This window comes from Tinamus guttatus, unplaced genomic scaffold, assembly GCF_059628265.1.
Source record: "Tinamus guttatus ecotype Peru unplaced genomic scaffold, ASM5962826v1 Tinamus_guttatus_pri_ptg000211l, whole genome shotgun sequence".
NCBI lineage: Eukaryota > Metazoa > Chordata > Aves > Tinamiformes > Tinamidae > Tinamus > Tinamus guttatus.
The window spans coordinates 3214407-3237383 of NW_028288745.1; the positions used below are offsets into that span (position 1 = coordinate 3214407).

The window sequence follows — 22977 nt, forward strand, 5'->3', positions numbered from 1 at the left end:
GGCTGACAAATTATTTATTACATTACTAGGATTTGGTGTTTGTGATGGTTTATGCTAGCATATTTAACTTTATTACTAGATGGCATTGGTTATTTTGGTTTTCTGGTGGAGAGTAAGATTTTATGCACAGTGATTTGATCACTTTTATTGTCTATTTCATATTCCACATACATTTTCAGAGTGTAGAATTTATCAAAATTTACATTTCTGAAATAATGAAAGGAAGAGTTAAAAAAGATGTTGGTGAAACACTGGCCTTCCCAATAGAAGTTGACATTAGCCACTAGGAATTGTTTGATCTCATTCTACTTGTATAAGGAATAATTTTCTTGAATGATGAAAGGATGCATCAGTCTTTGGCAGAGCTAGAGATGTGATATGAGATGGCCTAAAAAGAAGATGAATTTTAGTGCATTTAGGACAGTAAGTTTTGAAATAAATAATTCTCATCTTTCTCTTCCATATATTAGAAATTGCTATTTCCGTGTATTAGAAATTGCTATAATGTTTAGACAGATATTTTTCAAACAGGAAAAGTAGATGGGTAAGCAATCTTCTAAACTCACCATCACATTTGGGTGATACAAAAATAGGTGCAAAATTATATGCCTTTGCTCTTGGAGTCTCTGAAGAGGACTAATGTCATGACAAATCCTAGGTCACTTTGACATCCATCAGCATTTTGCAACCAATTTGTTAGATCATCATTTTTAAAAATTGATCACGGTGTAGGCATATGGGTTCCTCTGACCTCTGTGTAATATTCTTCCATATTAGCCATAGGGGCCCCATCTTCCATTCTGGAGCTGTCACATGACAAAATCACTTACTGAACTTATATAAGGCAAATAAAGATTTAAAACTATGATTCCTTCAGAAACTATTACATGTGATCTAAATCTTTGATATCTGTTTGTAGACTTCAACAAAAATCTTTAACAACACATACAGATCTGCCAAACACTTAACCTAATTATGACAATCAAATGCCAACTTGATGTCAAAAAGTGCTAAAGATAAATGTCTGAATGGTATCTCAGCTCTAATGAATTTGATTTTCTAACACTGTTAATAGATATCACTCTTCTTCCCTTCCCCACCACATACAAGTAAATGCCAAAGTGATACATAAAATACATGTATGAGCACTGTTGGCTAAAAGTTTGCTGAGTAAAGAAAGAGTTCTGTGCATCCTTTGATAACTGAATCCTTTTCTTAGGAAAAGTTAAGAATATCAGTAAGGGTTCATTAGTTTTGTTATCTCTTGTGATGTTTATCTACATGCTCAGCCTTGGTAAATTGAAGTATATACATATAAAGGAACTCGAATGTAAGCTTTTAATTGAACATATTCTCCCCTTCTTTGCGAAAACAGAGCTTTCATGATGGTGTTGTTTTTTTACATATATCTTGCATATTATAGTGGAAGTACCTGAGTCACAGCAAAAAGAAAAAAAAATAATTGCCATTCATTTAGTAAACACTTAAGTACAAATCGTGGGTTGACTTTGCAGACTGAACACTTAACAGGCATGAAATCAAGTTGCCAGTTCCTCTAGGCACAGTACGACACCTAATTGCAATCCACAGCAAAGCAGTATATTTACTAATATATTACAAAGGGATTAAGAAATCATATAGGCGATGAGGCTATTTGAAGTAACCACTGCATGATAGTGTCCTGCAATTTCATATATTCTACTGCTTTGCTTCACTCTAGTGTGCAAGAACAGGATTCTTGATGATACTCCAGTAACTTTTGGTTCGGTTACCAACCGGTTTCATATTTTTGAGACATTTATCATTATTGGCATACATTTATGAAAAACCTTAGTCAACTGTTATTTATTTGGAGAGAAAATAAGATAGTGAACACTTGTAATTAATTTGCTTTTCAGTTTACAGCGTGTTGATATCAACAAATTAAACACAGCCCTATATTTTGCAAGTTTGTTACCATTAGTGATAAGCAGTGAAAACAAAGTGAACGGGAATAATATATACAAGGAAGCTCAAAATATATATTTTTTTGCCCTTTGATGACAGGGCACAGATGCATGTGGGTGTATGTACATTAACTAGAAGTGGATAAATACTGCAAAAAATGACTATGGATGATGCTTCACCTGTATTCCTTCACTCAATCTCATTTTTCTCACTCTACTAGTACCCTAATAAATATCCTAAATTCCTGATAATATCCTAATATATTAATAATAAAAAAGAAAAAAGTTTAAAAATGTAGTCAACAATATTCAGTGTAGGAATCTAAGGGCTGTAGTGAGTATGCAGTAAGAACAAAATTTTACTAAATATTCACCCTGGGCTAGGCAATTAAGAGCAAACTATACCAGGCAGAATAGAGCAGAGGCTACTCCAGCATAATCCAGGTAGCCCCAATGATCTTTTATTTTCTTCTTCTCCTGACTTCATCTACCAAGTATTATCATTGTTAAACTCATCTTGATTTGCTGGTTAGTTGAATCAGTTCCTCTCTTCACTTCTGTCTGCTCTTTTCATCATCCTGGTAGGACCTATGCTCCTCATTTAAATGATGAGTTCAATCAAATACTATATTGTGGGATTATAGTTTATAGGCAATTCATATACCTGTCATTAGCATACTTGTGACTATTAAGTAGTCACACTTTATGCTTCACAACAGTCCTGTGAATCTTGGATTTTATTGACCTTTATGAAGAGCTATATGCATAGATCCACTTGAATTCTAGCCACTGAAATGATCACATCTGAAAGTTGTTCTCCAAGCAGAAACAAGATCAAAACAGCCATTCCATAGAAAGAAACTCATTTGGACTTAATAAAAACTCAGGAAACTCCAACTCTCGTAAATTCCAAGCTTTGTCATTCAAGTAACACATTTCATTGTAAAAACCACCAAGTCTCCACCACAGTACTCAAATTTGAGGAACAGGAAAAGAATAGTAATGAAATCATGGACCTCACTGACCAAATGAAACAAGGAGACAGTCCTCTGACTCGTAGCTAGAAGAACTGCTAGGATTCCGAGAGAAACACAAACCATAAGGAAGTCTACTTCTCTGATGTGCCATGTAACACGTTGCTAGCATAATTCCAGAAAGGCAAATTAAAAGAATTTCAAAGTGCCACAAGAAACTATTAATAATTATCTCCTTTAATTTTAGCTTCACTGACAATATGTATGTAATGTTTGCCCCCTTTTTGGTACTTCTGCAACTTAAGCAGTACTTGATCTTGTTGTCCTACATCTCATATATACCTCTGTGCCTTGTGCTTAATTATCTGCTATTCACAGGCAGTTATACCCTTGGTCATTGCCCAAACAATTTCGCTCTAACTAATTAGACTGTTGATGAATAAAGAGACAGCTTTGAAGTACAGGTACCTTTCTAACGTGAACACAAAAAGGAAAAATAAATTATCCAGCACACATTTTCACTTATGCTCTTGGTTTTTGATCTACGTAATAACAAGAGTTATTATGAAATAAATAGGTGTAAGTGTACCATACCATTATTAAAATATGTATATATAAAGTTACAGTGCAGTGTAATTTTCTTTATACTGCCCATACAGACACCCATTTAATATATCTGCACAATTACTGGTTAGTGTCTTCTCCGCCATCCTTCAGAGAGCAGACATCTGAGCATTTATTAATCACTCCAGCCTTCGCCACTGCCCTTCACAATCTCAGGAGTTCTCCACAGAAGTGAGGAAGAAGAGGACAATAACCCAAGACTGGAATGAGCTGATAGGAGCTGAGAGAAATCACAGAAATAAAGCAGTGCTGTTATTGATGTTGGCAAGGAGGCTACAGCTTTGACAGTAACTAGTGGCCTTTATTCTCTTCTCTACAGCAGTTGACCTCATTGGCAGAGGTAACAATGCTGACAATACCTGTGCCTATGAAAGAAGTTTAAATGACGCCATATTTGTGCAGATAAGAGCAACAAAAATATTGAAAGGAAAGGCTCATGAGGCATAATGATAACAGAGGAAAGACCATCAAGGACATGGGGTACACATGGGGTGTACAACTTGGGGTACAAGGAATGTATACCATTGTCCTCATGTCACCTGATTACAGTCATTTGTCTTAAACATGCTTTCTAAGCCTGAAGTTTTCCAGAAGGAAAAACAACAATGGAGAATTTCCCATTACCTGCACCCCACTCCTCACAGAAGCGTTTGCCCAGTATCCAGCAATGCCAAAAATGACATATCCATCTAACCTCTGACATGTAAATAAACTTGTAAGTTTGCTAAACCTCAGAGAATTGCATGACTTATGAATTAAATACTATGCAATGTAGTATACGAAAATAATATTTTCAATGATGTTTTCGATTATTATTTATTCAAGATACTAGTAGCAGTTGTGCACACCTACTTCAAAAGTAAAAAAAAAAAAAAAAAGCGCAATAACAAAATTCTAAACTGAGCAGAGATTACATTCTCATGAGGGATATAAAGTTTTTGCATTCACTGATCTATATATATTAATTCACATATAGAATTAACTCCTAGGTGTGAGCATAAACATTGTGCAATAGGAGCACAGTACATCTATATCTCTGTGTTCCCACATAATTGCAGTATTTCATAGTGCCCTTCATTCTCTGTTCTAAAAATGTTCATAAAAGTCTGTCCTCTTCCATCTATCGCCTCTTCCTATCCATCTGCAAACCTCTCTCCTTTGTTCCCAGAAAGATTATATAAAGCACAGCAAGCAGCTGTCACGAGAAACAGATTTTTCTCATCAGTTTCTATGCTTCATTTATTCACCCTTTAGTCTTCCAAATGCATATTCTACTGCTTTTCTTAAGAAGTACTTTTCTCCATTTTGAGTATCCAATGAACAATTTCATAAACTCGGAGACATACAAAAAGCTCTTTCTAATAAATGATACTCCATGAGTAGCTTTTTTTGCTTCAGTTATAAACCACAAAGGAAACGAAGGGAAAGGAAACGAAGAATCACAAATTCTGTTTCTTTTTTTTTATCAGTGCAAGCAATAACAGAATTATGGCTGTATGAAATTCTCTCTCTACAAGCTGGACTTGTCCTTAGACAAGAGGGAGGTGCAATGAGGAGGGTAGAATTTGGAAGCTCATCTGCTTCTAGAGAGCCTCCGAGGAAAGTCAGCTTCTGAGATCAATCCTGGCCCTCCATGTGTAGTACCACATGAACATTATCGTTATTATATTGAGCGGGCCTTTTACTGATGAAAAAAGTGAAAGTGTGATGAAAACAAATGAGAAAGAAAATTTCTGGCTAACAGATGAGCTTAATGCAGACAGTGAGGATTGGCTGCAATAGCAAACAGATTGTGAAGAGACTGAGAGATTATAAATAAGGCAAACAGGAATCAGTTACTTCCACAGGCAGAAGTTAAAATTTACTTCTGACAGAGCTGGGGTTTAACTCTAGAATACAGTGTATACTTTATAGCAATTCAGGCTGGAAAGCCAAGTTTTACCTGTGAGTTTTCTGATTGGGCTGCACTTCTTATGCCTGTAGGTAAGGTAGATACAAGTGGTATCTGCTGTGAATCGACTGCACATTTTAGACCACTTCCAGCCTGTATTAATGATCATCCTTGGCTTCATAGGTATGAAAATGCTCTTACCACAGGTGGATTTGGTGCATAATACATGCAAACGTTTGAGAGGATACTAAAGGACAGGAACTGCAGGATTGTTTATAACAAATCCATGTTTGTGATGAGATTGAAGTACCTAGGCTAGGATGGAAACAGTGTTGATTCACCCTCCATCAGAGAAGGGCTGCTCTTGGAGCACAACTGAGCTATTATTAAGGTTTGTATGATGAATTATTATTAATACGGACAGAAAGAATGATCCCCAGGGGAGGATCATTCTATGCTCTTCCTTATTCTTTTGCTAAACACTTGCTACTCCTATCAGTAGAAGAGTTAAAAATAATTAAAATTACTTTATGTTACGATTTTTTTATTGTAACAAAAAGATCAAATGATGGAAAAAAAGCATGGAACGTTCACAGGTCACAGTCTTCCAACGAGGCTGGACCGTGCTCTACTCACCATTATTAACCCCCCACTGCGCTAAAGCAATGCATTTTTAAGGATTCAAAGTCAAGAGAAGAGGTGGAAACGCACCCTACATTATTTCTTACCTATTTAAACTTTTCTAAGAAGCGGACAATGTGATTTTGTATTCACAGTCATAGAGGATGAGCATAAAATTGGATATTTCATATCTCAGGTGGTAATTCAACCAATAATTATTAGTTCCTTCAAAAAGAAGCAAACAATAAAAAGTAGTGTTTCCTTAGTGAATATAACCTGATTTTTGATCTCAAGGGTTTTAAAAGAATGATTTTCAATTTCTTTATAACCATTGACTTCTCCAAGTCAAGCTTTCATGAAATAAGATTTTATAAACTAATTTGATAATTAAAATCCAAGCTTAGTGTGTTTAAAATCTGTCAATTACATAATTTAACAGTATAGTGATAGTGGAACAGTAGCAGAAAGTTTTGGAAATACATTTTTTTGTACAGTCTGCATATTTCTATTTCCTGAGTAGCTACTAATTGTTTGTGTGAGAAAGACCTCAGGCTCCAGCTGGCTCTTAGATGAAGGGGCAATGGAACATTGCGTTTGGAATACCAAACTCCACATCAAAACATCAACATTCTGGAGCAGACAGAAAGCATAGGGAAATACAGATAGTTCTTTGGATCCAATGAATAAAGTGCACAATCTTTTTATGGAAATAAAAATAGGCTTTCACTGGGCTGAAATCTGCCCAGTGGGATGATACTTCCATCCCAAAACGGAGTTGTTCACTGCAGCCCTACTTCTCATTTCACAAAATGCAGCAGCAGGGATATGTTCTCACTCAGCTTCAGCAAATATTTACATTGAGCTCATCATTTCATAATACCCTGTTTTGCTTACCAAGCTGTTCTGCAGCTGCTGGAAGTCACATGGCTAGATAGTAAAAGTTTTTAAGTTCAACTTCTGTAACCATTTGCTGCATGTAATTCATTGGGAAGGAAAATGATTGTATTAGAGATTATGGAGAGGAAACAGTAATTTTTGATAAAGATAGATCTGAAACAGAAAAAGGTGACTCGCTGAGCTGGCAAAAAATTGATCATTTTGACATGGTTTATAACAAGGTGGGAGAGCTACAAAGATTTCTGTAACCTTATCTCAGCTGAGGGCTTGATTCAAAGTCTGAGGAAGTAACCGGAGCCTTTCTGTCCACCACAGTGATTCCATTAAAAAAAAAAAAAAAAGTCAAAAAAGGCAAGACATAATGTTGTTATCTGCTGATCTCTGGAAAGGAAATAGTCTGGAAAAATAGGAAGATTTGCATTTGGCTCTCTGATGTAGGAGCATTAGAGAACTGCAAAAAAAATCTGAGAGACTTCTCAAGTCACTGATTTTCTCCTTAAAAATTAGGAAACCACAATGTCCAGTAATATCATTTTTTGTCCAGTCAATGCTAACTCTGAATGTATTTCAGAATGTTCTACTGCACTCACAGGATCACTTGTTACCAATGAAGAACAACAAGTATATTTCCCTACAGACAAAAGTCAATTTAACAAGCTACATCATCTTTCCAGTCAGCATTTCTCCCTCAATGCTTTTATACAAAAGGACCCATTTTTAGGCTCTTTAATTCAGTTATTCCTACAGCTTTAAAACCTACCTATATGAAATCACAGTCCAGATGGAGACTTTTCATTGTATTTTCTAAAATTGTTACATTATACGAGATCTATTTCACCATATTCTGTCATTTTAACATTTCAGAAATTGCACATCTATTAAACTAGTTGATTTTGTTTTCTATTTTAATGTTTATGGAAAATTGCTTTTCAGAAAATAAATACTTAGAAAAATAGTTTTTGTAAGACTCATGAAATCATCACAAAGCTTGGAAAAAATGGAACCAGTTGGTTTTCAGCAGCTTAAAATTTGAGCTTTCAGGGTTCTAAACAGCATGCTAGCAGAGTATTTTCTTACGCTCACATTTATTCATTTATTTGTTGTAGATTCTATATTCCTCACCTTATTCTTTGGTTTGCCACCTTCTTTATTTACATAAAAGGTTCAGAGAAGTTATTAGCTTACTAGACCATGTGTAAGCTGGTTAGCAACACCTTCAGTTTGTAGGAGCGAACTGCAAAGCTCAGTCACATCTCATAGGAAAATGCTCAGTAAAGTTCAAAGGACATGTTTAATCATTCAGAAGCCTACATACAGTATTTCTATATGTGCCTGACACAGTGAATGAAAAAAGTCACTTTAGTATCGCTCCAATTACAATTACATCAGCATTCAACACGGGTTTTTGTGAAGTATCAATCCAGCATTTAATGGTTCTCTGGATACTGGGTCTACAAACACTGAGAATTGATTTTCCCCTAACGTCTAATTTTAAAATACAGGGCAAAAATTGCATCTGTCTCTACATCAGTCCCACAAAAAAAACCAAACAGCCCACAGAAACTACTTTCGGTATTTCAGAAAAGCTACGTGCCTCTGTACAGAGCAAGGCAATCTCCAGATCTAGCATTACTTCTAATGTTGCATTTATTTAGGGAATTATGGCTGCACTGTTAATGCGTTACGGTTAACATTAACATCTTGGGCAAGCAACAAACACCTTTTGCCGATATCAGGCAAAACCCCTATGTATTTTTCAGGGTTCTAAGAAATATTATATGCCTTCTAGAGTGACACTGAAGTTGGAACAGTTCTATAGCCACATTTTATTTTGCTGTAAAATTCAGGAAATTTTTTTAAACATCCTAGATGATCCCTTCCAAATCTTCATGTCCTTAAGCAGATAATTCCAGCAACCACAGTGACAAGGTACATCTCATGTATTTCCTAGAAAGTTAATCTTTTGTTTTAAAACTACACTGAACTCTACCCATAAACATCTATTAAAGTTGTCGATCTATCAACAGTTTCAGTTTTTCTCGTAAAGGAAAAAAAAAGACATCTTGTCTATGACACAATCATCAGATTATTTTAAAAGAGCATAAACACTAATTGGCAGTGCAATTAAATTATTAATTTGGTCTAACAGCATTGTTCTACATTCAAATTTATGAAGGCTTCCATGACTTTAAGGCATAAGAAATTAGTAGTTTAAATGGGAACATTTACCCAATATGGGCTACAGAACGACTGTATTTCTGAGTTTCAGCTGAGTACACTGAAAATAGAACTTCTGTAGTATCTAATGAATTGAGTACCACAAAATCTCACTGAAGTTGATAAAATTCATCCTTCTTGATTTCCAAATTTGCATTAGATAGTCCTAGCAACTAGCTGCTTAAAACACTACAGAAATAATCATGCCACTTGAAACTCAAAGTTAAAATCCAAAGAGACACAGTTGTTATCTAATGCAGATAAATGAAAATACAAGCTAATATAAAATTGCTTATAAATAAGGAGAGTTAATATACAATATCTCTGAATTCTAATTCAGATTGTTTTTTGTGCCAATTCCATTCTATGCCATCACAGTATTATAAAAATCTGATTTAATTTTCCTCTTTACTCCAGTAATAGTAGGATGCTCAGAAATAAGACAAAACTAGCTTTAAAATAAGATAAAAATACTCAATTACTTGTTTCCATATTCCCCTGAATTTTAAACTGCCCAGGTGACTGACTTAACAACTCTCTAGGAACATTCCAATTTTCAAATATTTTGGATAATTGTCACCTACAATTTTTATAATTTCCACAAAAGAACTGTGGGATTTTTTTTGTGTGTGATGCAGGGGACAGTAATACAGAGTTATTAGAATAGGCCACTATTTATAAACTGAATCTGTAAGGTTGAAAAATTTTCAGGATGAAAATATTTTTCTAAGTCTATGGCGTTGCCTAATGTCCTACTGAAGTACAGTACATCATGCAGTCTGGTCAGACCATCCAAAACTCTGAGGTTCCATTCTGAGGGCTGTATCTTCCCAGGGGAAAGCAGGATAAATGTGTCTGAACAGAGCATTATTATTTCCATTTTAGCTGTTTATTTTTTCAAGACATCTGAAAGGTCAATTAAGTGGTTAGGGGAAGGCTGTGGGTAGTAGTAGCATGGTAAATATGTAGCAATCTATCCTTCTGTGTATTAAATTATTTTGTATTTTAGCTTTTGTACTGCATTTGGAGAGTTGACTCTTTACAAAATTGTCGTTAGTTTTGGCATGTGTGATATTTAAGTAAACACAGATTACGGGAATTAGCAAGAAACTTCTTGTAAACAAAGACTGACCTCTCAAAAGTTCAAATGATACCTAACTAAACATGACTAATCCTCAGAGATTACACTACGTACTTTTTATTTTCAGTTCATGTGCTGCGGAGTGTTTAAAATCACACTTCTGTTCTCCACGCATTTGTAACAAATTTGCTGAGATCTGTGTTGTCTTAAGTAGACCTTTTTCTAAAAAAAAAAAAAAAGTAATACTAAATATCTTCTCCATAAAACTAGTTTTGTTGCCACTGCTTACTTAAATCCACTAGGAAATGACAGCCTTGTTGGAATTACAGAAAACTAAAATTAATAAAGGTGCTGAATTAGGCCCTATCTTTTAATTAGGTGTTGTTTGATCTTCTTGTTAGTCCAAATATTAACATAAAAGAGCAAAACAGCCCAAAGTTTATGTGTTACATTGTACATAGTTATGTCAGGAAATAAGAGAAAGCAGAACAAGAACATGTGATACTTGTGTTGGTACATGCAGCATCTATGCATCTTTTAAAAATAATGCTTAATATTTAGTAACATGAGGAAAATAAAAAGTTGTAGAGTTCTTCCATTTTAGTCATCACATCAGTTGATGGAAGCATAAATGGTAAAACTAACCCTTTTGCCTATACAAACACCAGGCAATTTCATAGGCACCACCAACAGGGAAAATGCATTTCTACCTTTGCCAGGGTCAGCCATTATATTTCAGCACAAACCTACCTACAGACATTTAATACAACTAGCGAGTGCTGTAGTGGTCGGGTTATGTGGGACAGCCACATCACTGTCTCTCTCTAATTACTGCTTCGCTGACCCTTGAGGCTTCACCTCCTGAAAGTTAAATGGACCAGGGTGATCTGGAATAGTAACAACCAAGAAATTGAAATCTACCATAGTTTGCTTTTTAAGATTCCATATAATTTATAGGAATAATATTAAAATAGGCATACTAGGAATATGTATATTCCTGCAATATACTCTCTGTTCTTCCAAATTAACACTGGAAATGGAGCTAGCTGAAAAGCATCCATGGCTGGTATTAATAGAAAGTGTTATTCATTGACATACTTCCAAATAGTCCCTCTGTTAAAATTTTCAAAGCCAAAAATATAACTAGCATTAAAAAAAAAAAAAGTTAAATGAAAAGCTGGGAACATAGTGACATTATAGAAGATCTAAGTTACAACTCCAGTGAAAAAATGTGGGACAAATGGGGTAGGAATATAGAAGTATCAGTTCTGACTGAAGGCTGAAACTTATGCAAACAACAGCAAAAAACCATTTTAGAATATTTTGAGATGTGTGAAAACTACAAATGCTAGAACTGTGAAAAGGAAACTGGGAATCGGATACATATGTTATGGAAATGGCACTGCCCACTGCTAAATTATTTTTGGAGATCAGAATAGAGAACAGGAGAACAACTGCTAAAGCTGTTATAAACACAGGGTCCCCCTGGCAAAGCAAAAATCTTACCATGGTTGATATTAATGACTACTACCATCTGGATGCATTTATAAAGAAATCATCTTTGGTATATTCTAGAATACTTACTAAGAAATACAGTATTGTTTATCAGTTACTTCTCTGATTGTCATTCCCCTAACTCCACGGAAAACAGAACCACTAATTTAGGATGGTTTATGCACTGAAAATTTTTCCTCATATAGCTTAAAAGCTCAATTAATCTAAAACAATTCTGCTGGCAGCTTTACGGAAAATATTATGTACAGTTTTTTGGTCACACCAAGCAAACTCTCTAAAAAAAGATTTTAAAAAAATCTGAATGGTTGCAGCTATATGCCATCTGTTTTGTTCTGGTTCAGAAGATATTGCATCAATCCATGGTGTTCTACATACCACCTCAACTCACAACAACCACTAAGCAAAACCTAGCAACATAGTTGTGACTGTCTTACTGAAATAATGAAAAAAAATGATTTTTTAAAATCATAAGTTGTGTTTGAAAATTACACTAATAACACTTGTGGTTTAATACTGATGCCTTCTTTGAAAGAAATGCTAACTGAAAAATGCATTCTAGAATTCTCTGCACACATAACAATCATCAGACTAGAATTGACCCTAAGTACAGTTTTTATTCTTTATGTCTTTATTCATTCTTTTCTACATAGTATTTGTGGAATTCAGCATCTGGAACGAGCAGGAAACAAGTTGACTCTCTTTGACTCCCTTTATTTCTGCATAGTGACATTTTCCACTGTGGGCTTTGGGGATGTTACACCCAAGATATGGCCTTCAAAGCTGCTTGTTGTCATTATGATCTGTGTTGCTCTTGTGGTGTTGCCCATACAGGTAAATGTGGATTATTTTTCTCTTTAGAACTATTTAAAAATGAAATAATAATTGAAATAATTGACTGTTATTGTTGTTATGGCATATATATGTTGAAAGGGATTACATTTTATTATTTAAGCAGAAAAATGAAATATTCTTTTTTCCCCTCTTTCCCTCTGTCTGTACCATAGTATCTTAGAATTACACTTAAAAAAAAAAAAAAAAGAGCACAGGCAATAGTTTTAAAGTGCTGATGAAAGGTACCGGTTTCTATCATGTACTACAGAGCCTTTCTCTTTGTCCTAAGATTTAGTTTTGTTATTGACTGATTTCAAAACAAACAGTAGCCATCACTTTCTGTATGAGTGTAGCATTTCCTCCCCAAGCTGTCCCTGTTTCTAATCTTGGTTCTCTCTGCTTCCTCTTTTGTTCTTACAGTCCAATGTTAGCTTGAAAAGCTCTTATTAAATTTGCAACTCAAGCAGATCGTCTTCACAGATGTGTGTGCCGCTACATACACACACAGCTGACAATGCAGGAACCTGTAACTACTACATAGGTTTGAAACTTCTAACAGATTCAAGGGGAAAAGGCGGGTTTGTCCAAATCCTAACTATTTCATGGAATCAGGATCAGTTTCACTACACTTGCAGCAAACATCTGTCTCATTTTTGGCTAACAGAAATCCTGGGGCAGCCCTGCCAAGACGTTCACTGTCCTCTGCTCAACGATCACACATGACCCAGACCTCCTGCCAAAAAGAGGAGCTGTGGGAGGGAGATGTGTGCATTATTGCACACAGCTATTCCAGCAGTCCTGCTGGAGTGTAGAGCTCCAACGTGGCTCACATGGCAGTGGTTTCCGAACTCTGCCTCTTTGACAGTGACCTGAAGTTCTCTGTGAGTGCAGAACAGAAAGCCTTGAAATTATTTGAACATTCTAATTATAATCTGAATATTTAACATTTGTGTACACGAACATATACACAATTATATACCCACTCAGTGAAGTGGAAATTTGGTAAAATATATATTCCGGTGAAAAATAAAATGTGTTTTAAGAAATTTGAAAATTCCTTAACCTTCCCAAGAAATAGGAATTTCAACTTTCAAGTAAATCTAATTCACACTTCAGGCACCTGATCCTATGGTGATCAAAGATCTCTGCAATACCAGTTAACGACCTGCGATTTACTGCCTTTCTACGCCAATTAACTAGGATTAGCTATTTTATAGTCTTGTACCAATAAAGGGGCTTCATATAGTGCTCCACATAGAATGTGGGAGGCAGTCTCTCCTGCGCTTTTGTCCTGCTAAGATATGAAACCAGTTATTAGTCATGATTCAGTCTCTCTATCATTCGAATTGGGATGAGGAAAACAGCTATCACACAGACATAGTTATAGTGAGCTCAATATTAACTGTATACAACTTCCAAGGAACTTTGAAATGATATTTACATGTTTTATTATTAGTACAGATTGTTTAAATATTCTCCTTTGCCTGAAGAGCTCAGTCTACTAAAGCAGTGCTCTTACATGCTTAGCAATTCTGATTCATATTTCCCAACATACTGCACAGTAGATTTCCCAGTCGTAAGAGCACTAGGCAGATTGCACTGTGCACCTGCATATGCTGTTCAGCTGGCAAAGATAAAATAGCTCTATTAAGAGCTGCCATGTATTTAAGTGGCATCCATGTTTGTAAAACAGGTAAGAGAGTATGTACAGATTTGGTGGTAATATACAGATATTGTCACCTTCAGAATATTATAAAATCTGTGAATAAAGTCATTGCCCAGACTGTAAATAAGACGGCACCTTTATCACAGTATGTATGCTTACAGTGACCTGAGTATATAGCAGTGTTTAGGCCAAATGGCAATGGAAAAAAGAGCGCAGAAATGTGAAATAACAGGATGTAAATAAGGCACAACTTTTATTCTGTTTCTAAAATCTACAATTCAGTATCATCTCATACTTTAATGTCCCCCTTTCCATTATTTCTGAGTGCTAGAGACTGGCCACAGTGCTAAGTTTGTCAGCCTTCCTATCATTCATCTCAATAGCATTTTTTATACAAAGACCACCTCAGGAAGAAAGTGCTCCCGATAAGACATTCAAGAGCTAAATATAAAATAAATGGAAAAAAGTGACATTGTTCAGTCATGATCCAGTTATACTGCACATCTGCTTGTCTATAATTCACTGACATTTGACATCTATTGCAGTTTGAACAGCTGGCATATTTGTGGATGGAGAGGCAAAAGTCTGGTGGCAATTACAGCCGACACAGAGCTCAGACGGAAAAACATGTCGTGCTGTGTGTCAGCTCTCTGAAGATTGACTTACTTATGGATTTCTTAAATGAATTCTATGCTCACCCAAGACTGCAGGTATTTTTACAATGAAAAAAAGGAAAAAAAAATTAAAAAAAAAAGAGTTAAACACCAGTACTTTGCAGACAGCCTTTTGAAATGGCTTTTAATTTGTAAAACTGCATTTGGGAACAGCTGACTGGATTGGGACTCTATAATTGCAATAAGGATGAGAGATACAGTATGGATACATTCATTTTAAATTGAGATAAATGGATTAAGCAGAAGGAATCACTGTTTTGTTGAATTATATTAGTGCTTTTAGAAGCAAGTTTTTCCATGTAGCTTCCTTTTTTTCTATCTCAAAATAGAAAATAAATGAAAACTGCTCAAAGTATTTTTGGGACTGCATCCAGAACTCCTTCACAAGTTAAAGAATCTTTTGGTTTGGACATTTTGTTTTGTTTTCTCCCATGTTATGAAGATTATATCCTTTGCAGTTAAAAAAACAGATGTACATTAAATGATAAAGACGTCATTTATAGACAAGGATGTCATAGAATATTTCCACAGTGTATGTATTCCCTAACACTCTCAGTGCAAGATGATGTCATATGAGTGGGTCCATATTTGGATCTGATCATATAAGACTTATTTATATTAAATAGCAATTTGGATTCAATATTATCATCTTTGCTATAGACCACTTCTTTTAATACATCTTCTATTTCTGAATCTTTTCCTCAGCTACCTATGGTATCTTAATTCTTTAAGTAGCATATGAAATCACAAAACAAAATACTCAAGTGACTGAGCAGCAGTTTGCAAAGTCCCAAATATACACTAAATTAATAAGCTCGTAAGAGGTATAAGCAAATGCACAAAAAAATTATTAGAAGTATACAGAAACTGAAGTCCAAAATTTAGTAACTAGCGCAAATAATAAGTCAGCCCCTATATTACACTGGAGACAAAGGAAAAAAGTCCTAATATTACTAATATAACTTAAAAGAGCTGTAGATACATTTCCTTTACAGTCAGTCGCCTTGCAGAATGGGAGGCTGGAGGGCACACACAGATGAGGCACTAGATTCAAGACACTGTTTTCTGAAAATCTCCATGGGTAGTGAGGAAAGCCTCGGTTGAGCCTTTCCTAAGTGCTTGATCCTTTTCTTCCCTAAACCTCCCACGTGTCTCTTTTTCACACATACATATACGTATATCTTAGAACAATATTACTTTTTCTGCATAAAGACTGTACCACAGGAAATAGGGTTTGGATATGCCTGTTAACACAGAGGTTAAAAAAATGAGCAGGTACTAAAGGTGGGGAAGAGGCTTCTGCTTGGATTGGGGAAAGTTTCTTACACTTTCCAGCTAGAATGGACTTTTGTAAGTGCTGTACAGGTCTTCAATGATTTTCATTAAAGAAGAATTCAGTATTTTAAACCCTTCTATGTCAATGAAATTTGAGAATTATCACAGATGTTTCTGACATTCTGAGCCTCTGTTGTCTTATCCTCTAGCAACAACAGATGGTAATATAAATAATAACATGCCTATTCCCCCTTATGTTTTTGACAGGACTATTATGTCGTTATTTTGTGTCCTACTGAGATGGATGCTCAGGTCCGAAGGGTGTTACAAATCCCAATGTGGTCCCAAAGAGTTATCTATCTGCAAGGCTCAGCACTAAAAGATCAAGACCTGTTGAGAGCAAAGTAGGCAAATATTGACTAATACTTATTTTTTACTTGTTTCACATCATACTGTTTACTAAGTTTGACAGGCAACACGAGCTTTGTTAGAAGGAAAGCATGTGCACTTAAGAAAGCAGAGATCTCTTATGTAATCTGTTTTTCCTTATCTATGAAAACTGATGAAAGAGATAAATATCTGTAAGCTACTTATTTTGACCAAGTTTGTCTTCACTGTCTTTTCTGTCTCAGTTTTTAAAAGGTGTTAAAACAAGAGTGCATATAAACAAAACAATTCCTCCAAAAACAGTACGGAAGATTACAAAACTGCCAGAAATGCTAAAATTTATTTCTTCTTCTTGAGCAAATGTGACAAAGGTCTGAACTGAAGGGAAAAAAATTAATCAAAGTAATGACTTCCCTTTTAACTCATCTCACATTCTTATTTCCTTATCCAGTCCAGACTGATAATTGCAAGCAGCTACTCCATCACACCACCATGCAAGACCTTTCTCTTACCATATACTTCTAGAAAATCTACTCTGTCAGTTATTATCCAATAACACTAATGAAAACAAATCAGTCAAGCATATTTCCTCAAAACAAAACAAAAAAACGCAAAACACCAAAAATCCAGTGCTCAATCGCTGGAAGGTGGGAAGGAATTAACAGTAGAATTCACGTAGGAGGATCATCTCTTCAAACTCTCCAAAGAGATAAAGATGATTCTTAGCAAATAACTGATTTAGGTAACCTGCACTGTTCTTCATAAGAACTTCTCTCTCTGCACTAATAAAGATATTTAAAATTAAGGCAATACTTGCCTGAGAATTTATGGCAGTCAGCCTTCCCAGCAGAATTGTTCCAGCAATAAAATCAATCTGAGGAGCCCACTGAGCAGTATTTTTTCAAATTTCTGCTACTGTAAATAGAGCTACTTTTGTATCTGTTTAAAAATTGAAATTTTGATCAAGCTTTTATCAGAATTAAGTTTTTTTTTTTTAAAAAAAAGATTTAAAAAGAACGTTGTGAGAGGGTTGATTTTAAGAGATCCTTCCCATGGTGGGATTTAGTTGGCATTTGTTCTACACACTAGGAGAAGAAAAATTATGCTGTTCCCTAAAGATAATCATGAATTTCACTTATAATAACCTAGAGCTAGTCAACTGTGGAAATGTGCTTTTTCCTGCAGAACACGTAATTGAATGTACCTGTCATAGAATAATTTTTAACCTCTCCTGAGTGAAAAAGCATAGTGGGAATTTAATAGAATATTTAATATGAAATATAACCCCATATCTAAGCTGTTTGCTATTTTTCTTTTAATGAGAACATAATGTACTGAGAAGATAAGGCACACAGTAAACTCTTCTAATAAATAAAATAATGATTAGTAACAAAAAAAGCATCTCATTATCATAATTTATACATGTATTATACATTAATTGCAATGTCAAAATAACATGAGAAAGGTTGCACTGAAAAAGCAAAGGAAGACCGAAAGTGGGCTGACTGCATTGTTAGCAAACGACCAGAAAATTAAGAATTGTATTTCACTTTATATGCCCTAGAACACAATTTGACTTTACAGATTATTATATTCATTCTTGTTTCCTACTTTTTGAGAGCCTCACTTTGTGATCTTTTGTGAACAGTATTTGTGTATTCAGGTTTAATAAACAGAGTAAACTTTGTCTTGTGATACCACACTGATGCTGACATTGTTGATCAGCCAGACTGCAACCTTTGTTCCATCTTGAACATTTGAAATAACATAGTAACTGAATAAAATGCTTCTAAATGACCAGCACTAGAGAGTAACACAAGTAATGCTTGATTTCTTTCCCTTCATCTTTCTTCCATGTTCTGTCATGAACTCAAATATTTTTTTTTACCTCTTTCCTTATATTCTTCCTTTCTCCTCTCAACCCTGTCACAAATCTTCATACTGTTAACATCCACTCTTTCTTTATACTTTATCCTCTCACATATTCCCCTCAGTTTACAATGTCCCTTTAATTTCTAACATCCTCTAGCAGTGGAACTATTGGGTTTTTGTCTCAAATTCAGATTTTCTGGCATATAAAAACAGTGTAATTGCCAAAAAAAGAAAAAGAAAAAAAACTTTCCCAAATAATAGGACATCAATAACACTGTTCTCTCATAGAGAGTCTCTGGGTTCTAATAACTGTGTTCAATAGAGATGCTATTAGCATTTCTGTTGTTGACGTTCACAACATTTATAGATTGTTAATCTCAGGCTGCTATCCTTGTCATCTGTGGCTGAAATGATTCAAGAAAAAACACTTCAAAAAAGGAAAAGAATGACTATGGTCTCATAAGCCTCATTTACTTATGAAACCATTCAAATATACTGTTGATCCCAGTTTCCTCACCAGCTCTCATCAAAATCTGTTCCCTTGCTAATGTCACTGAATTTTCTTCCATACAACATTATTAAAGCCCTTGCCTTCTCACTTTTGCTCCTGTGCTTGGCCGAAACTACTTATACAACCTCCTGTGATTCCTTCCTCACCAAAACTCTAAAACTACTTCTCTATCCTCGTTGCTCCTCCATGTCACTTGCAGTCTTCTCAAGCTTCCCTTATCTTCAAGCTGTTAAGGGCTGCTTACTGTGTAAAGGTACGACAGTTAGGAGTTATTAATGATACAGAAGCTTCTTCCCCAAACTTCTTAGTTTCTTTCCCCTTGTTCCCCTTTCCAGGAACTCCATCCCGATCATCCTGTTTCCCTTTGCCCAGAAACTCCAGTTTTCATAAGCAGTTGACCAGGTGACTTTCTATACTTCCCGACACCAGTAATTGGTATGGGATGCACTGGGAGAGGATATTACAAACTGAGGCAAGACTGCAACAATAATGAGGTCATGAGACCTTCAGTCAGTTTGTTTTTCACCTCTGCTTCCACTTCAAACTCTTATTACATGACCTGTTTCACCTACTGTAGAATAATCACACATTAGAAGTTCTCAAAGGACTGCAGACAGAAAACAATTTGTTCAACACAGGCATGCAAAGTCACTTGTTATCCATCCCTAACACATTCCACTGTGTATCTACCCATCATTCCACTAGCACTGGACAAGGCAATTTGGTGTTATGGCTGTTACCTGCCTTCTCATATTCATTCTTACCATTAATAACTCCTCATTATGGTACCCTTACACAGTAAGACACAGTGAGTGAGCAGCAGAGTGCTGCTACTTCTCCACTTTTCAACTCATGGCAAATAAATATTTTGCAGAGTAAATGTGCAGAGGCCACACTGATGTTCTTATTTTGGCACAACTTCCACTGACATCAGAAGTTAGTTTGGTAGAATCTCGTCAAGAAGCAATGACGAGCTGTGAATTTTCTACACAAGACAACTGCTGCTGACATTCAGATGGTGGATGAAAACAGATAGATAGAATAAGCTTTCTCAGTATTCAATTTCTAAGCATATATAGGATTATGAACTGTGAAACACAAGTCCACAGAAATATTTTGTTTGCAAATAACAGGTTTTTCTCTTCCCCATTCTAGAATGGATGATGCTGAAGCTTGTTTCATTCTGAGTAGTCGCTGCGAGGTGGACAGGACAGCAGCTGTAAGTTTTGCAGAAATAAATAAGAACGAGTATACATGCGGTTTATACTGTTACCAGCCATATTCCCTCCCTAGCCTGAGACTTCTGTGCATGTAAGATTAAAATTAGCTGTTTTAAACAGAGATTTTGCATGAGTGGGATGAACTGCTCTCAATTAAGTTATTGGAAAGGTTTCTATTGGATTTGTTAAGGCCAGGTTTTCACAAATTCAGGAAATTAGATTGAATGTCTCATTTCACATGATGTATCTACTACTGCTTTCTTAGAAACTAAGATATATGAACTCTACCAATGAAGCTACAATTTTATGGTATATGTTAGTCATATGTTGAGAAAAGATTTTTAAAAGCCTAAAAATGTATATGATTTTCTACTACAGTACTCTTTAAAAACACAGTTCACTTGCTGAGTAATACATTTCCATGCATTCTCTCTCTCTCTCTTTCTTTTTTTTTTCCATAGAGTAGCAGAATATCCATTTTAACATTTAGGTATCATTTCTGTATATTGTATTTAAATATAAAAGCATTATCCTGATGCTGTACAGATTTGTTGACACTTGGTTATTAATCACTCCTAAGAGTAGCACTCAATCAAAAATAGTAATTTTATTCATATTATCTGGACTAATTGCAGTTTGCTCTTAGTGTCTAATTTAGAGAGTTATATTTAATAAAGCAGAAAAGAAATATACCATCTGGCTGGTATTTCCATTCAAAAGCTTTAAACTAGCAAATGCTTATTGTGAACAAAGTAAAAATTGAATACAACTTTATAAATCATTTAGTGACTAATATCAAACCACCAATACCTTTAAGAATAACTTAGTATTTTTCACATTTGTTAATAATAGATGTGAAAAACATGAAGATTTTTTAAATGATGTTCATGCTAATAGTTATTTGCTGTCAGAGTTGTTACTATCCAGAAAGACTAGTGATACAAATAGGCAGCATATCTGTGATAAAAGAATAAAAGTATTTTAGTATGAACTAGAACTTATTAAATTAGTGAATTACCTATTGATTGCAAATAACCAGGGGAAAAAAAAAAAAAAACACTGAGGAAGAAGCGTTTATGATCTCAGTTTCATCTTTTCCACCATGATTCACAAGGTAGAGTATTGCACACAACCTGTCTCTGTTCAGTTCAATCTTGAACTGCAGAGCAAGGTGACCAAGATAGGCTTAAGGATCCACAGAATTAAATTAGATTGTTTGTAAATTGCTTGACAAGGTCAAAGTTGTGTTTTCAAATTAGTTTACCTCAATTATAAAAAAGTTAAGATAGTAATATGTGGAAATGAAGAAATGTGTCTATATAGACAATTTTAGTCTGATTTGCATCTGTTAATATTCTCTTTCACAGTCTCCTGTTCTACTTCTAGATTATAAGGAATGGTGATTAGTTTTCTAAATGTTAAAATTGGGAGTGAGTAAACATGAGAAATAAAGACTTTGCATCCAATATATGCAAAGTTTCTTATATATAACTCGTCACAAGTACTTCTTCTGCCCTCAAAACCTACTTACTACCATACCTACACATACAGCTGATCAGGAAAAAAAAAATGACAGAAGCACCAACAAAAGCTGTAGTTAGCAAAAAGAAAAATAATATACCCTTTGTAGAAAAATGAGCTTCTAGAAGAAAACTTCCACAGAAACTGAAGGAAAAATTTCTTAACAGTGAGGGTGACAAGAGCACTGGAACAGGCTGCCCAGAGAGGTTGTGGAGTCTCCTTCCCTGGAGATCTTCCAAACCTGCTTGGACGCAGTCCTGTGCCACGTGCTCTGGGTGACCCTGTGTGTGCAGGGGGGTTGGACTAGATGACCTCTAGAGGTCCCTTCCAACCTTAAGCATTCTATGATTCTATGAACTTTATTAAAAGTTTTTTGGTAGAATACTTTACTTTTGGTAGAATACTCTACTTTTTTGGTACAATATCACAGTACTCTAAAAAGTATTTTGTTTCAAACCTAAAGATCCTCGGCTAAACACTTCACTTGCATAAAGCCATTGAACTGTCTCGAGAAATAAATCTGTGCTCCTGTTATGATATTCCAACTTTTCTTGAACTAATGGCATTGAATTTGATTAATCAGCACTAGACTCTTGAAAACAGAAGTGAGACCCACTGAATGCAGCAAATAGTCCTAGAGAAAATGTGAAGTAAGGCAAGTACTCAGAATGTACTATTTGGAAGTGAAAGAGGTACTAGGGTACTTATACATAAGAATAGATAGTAATTCCTGCAAATACCTGTGAAAATACTGGTTACTTTATGGCACTGAAGAAAAAACTAAATCACCTTGCTTAAATTAGCTCAGAAGCAGCTGATTCTGATTCAGCTTAAAATATCTTGTTTCACAGAATACTGGACAGTTATAAAGCAGTTCAGAAATGAGAAATCCCAAACAACCAGAGGACGTGAATCACAGCCATTCCTGTACTCTGGACCTTTCCACAGCTGTAAGGACATCTGCACTGACACAGGCATCACTTAGATGTAAGCTGTGCATCTCCGCTCTGCTCATAACCCCTCCAAAGGATACACCAAGAAAGGGCAATTTTCAGCCCTGCTAAGCTTTTCCACAGGGCAGCCAGTGGGCTCCAAGTGTCTTCCATCCATTCTGGCTAATCCTATTCGTTTTTGGTTTCCAAGTTACAGCCAGCTCCATGCAGCCTTTCTGTCCTCTTAGCCAGGGTGCCCCAAGGAATAGTAAAACGGGACCTGGCACATTTTGGCCCATCTATTCCAATACAGATCATTATC

The 22977-nt window shown here is 35.4% G+C and overlaps 1 protein-coding gene across 2 annotated transcripts in view; it reads left to right on the plus strand.

Annotated features, from left to right (window-relative positions):
* Nucleotides 1-22977, plus strand: part of KCNT2 (potassium sodium-activated channel subfamily T member 2) — a 123372-nt gene that overhangs the window by 56584 nt on the left and 43811 nt on the right. For both annotated transcript variants that reach the window (XM_088524392.1, XM_088524393.1), the window contains exons 10-13: nucleotides 12417-12597; nucleotides 14809-14973; nucleotides 16480-16616; nucleotides 20138-20201. In XM_088524392.1, the coding sequence (XP_088380518.1) occupies nucleotides 12417-12597; nucleotides 14809-14973; nucleotides 16480-16616; nucleotides 20138-20201 (547 nt within the window). The remainder of the gene's footprint in view (nucleotides 1-12416; nucleotides 12598-14808; nucleotides 14974-16479; nucleotides 16617-20137; nucleotides 20202-22977) is intronic.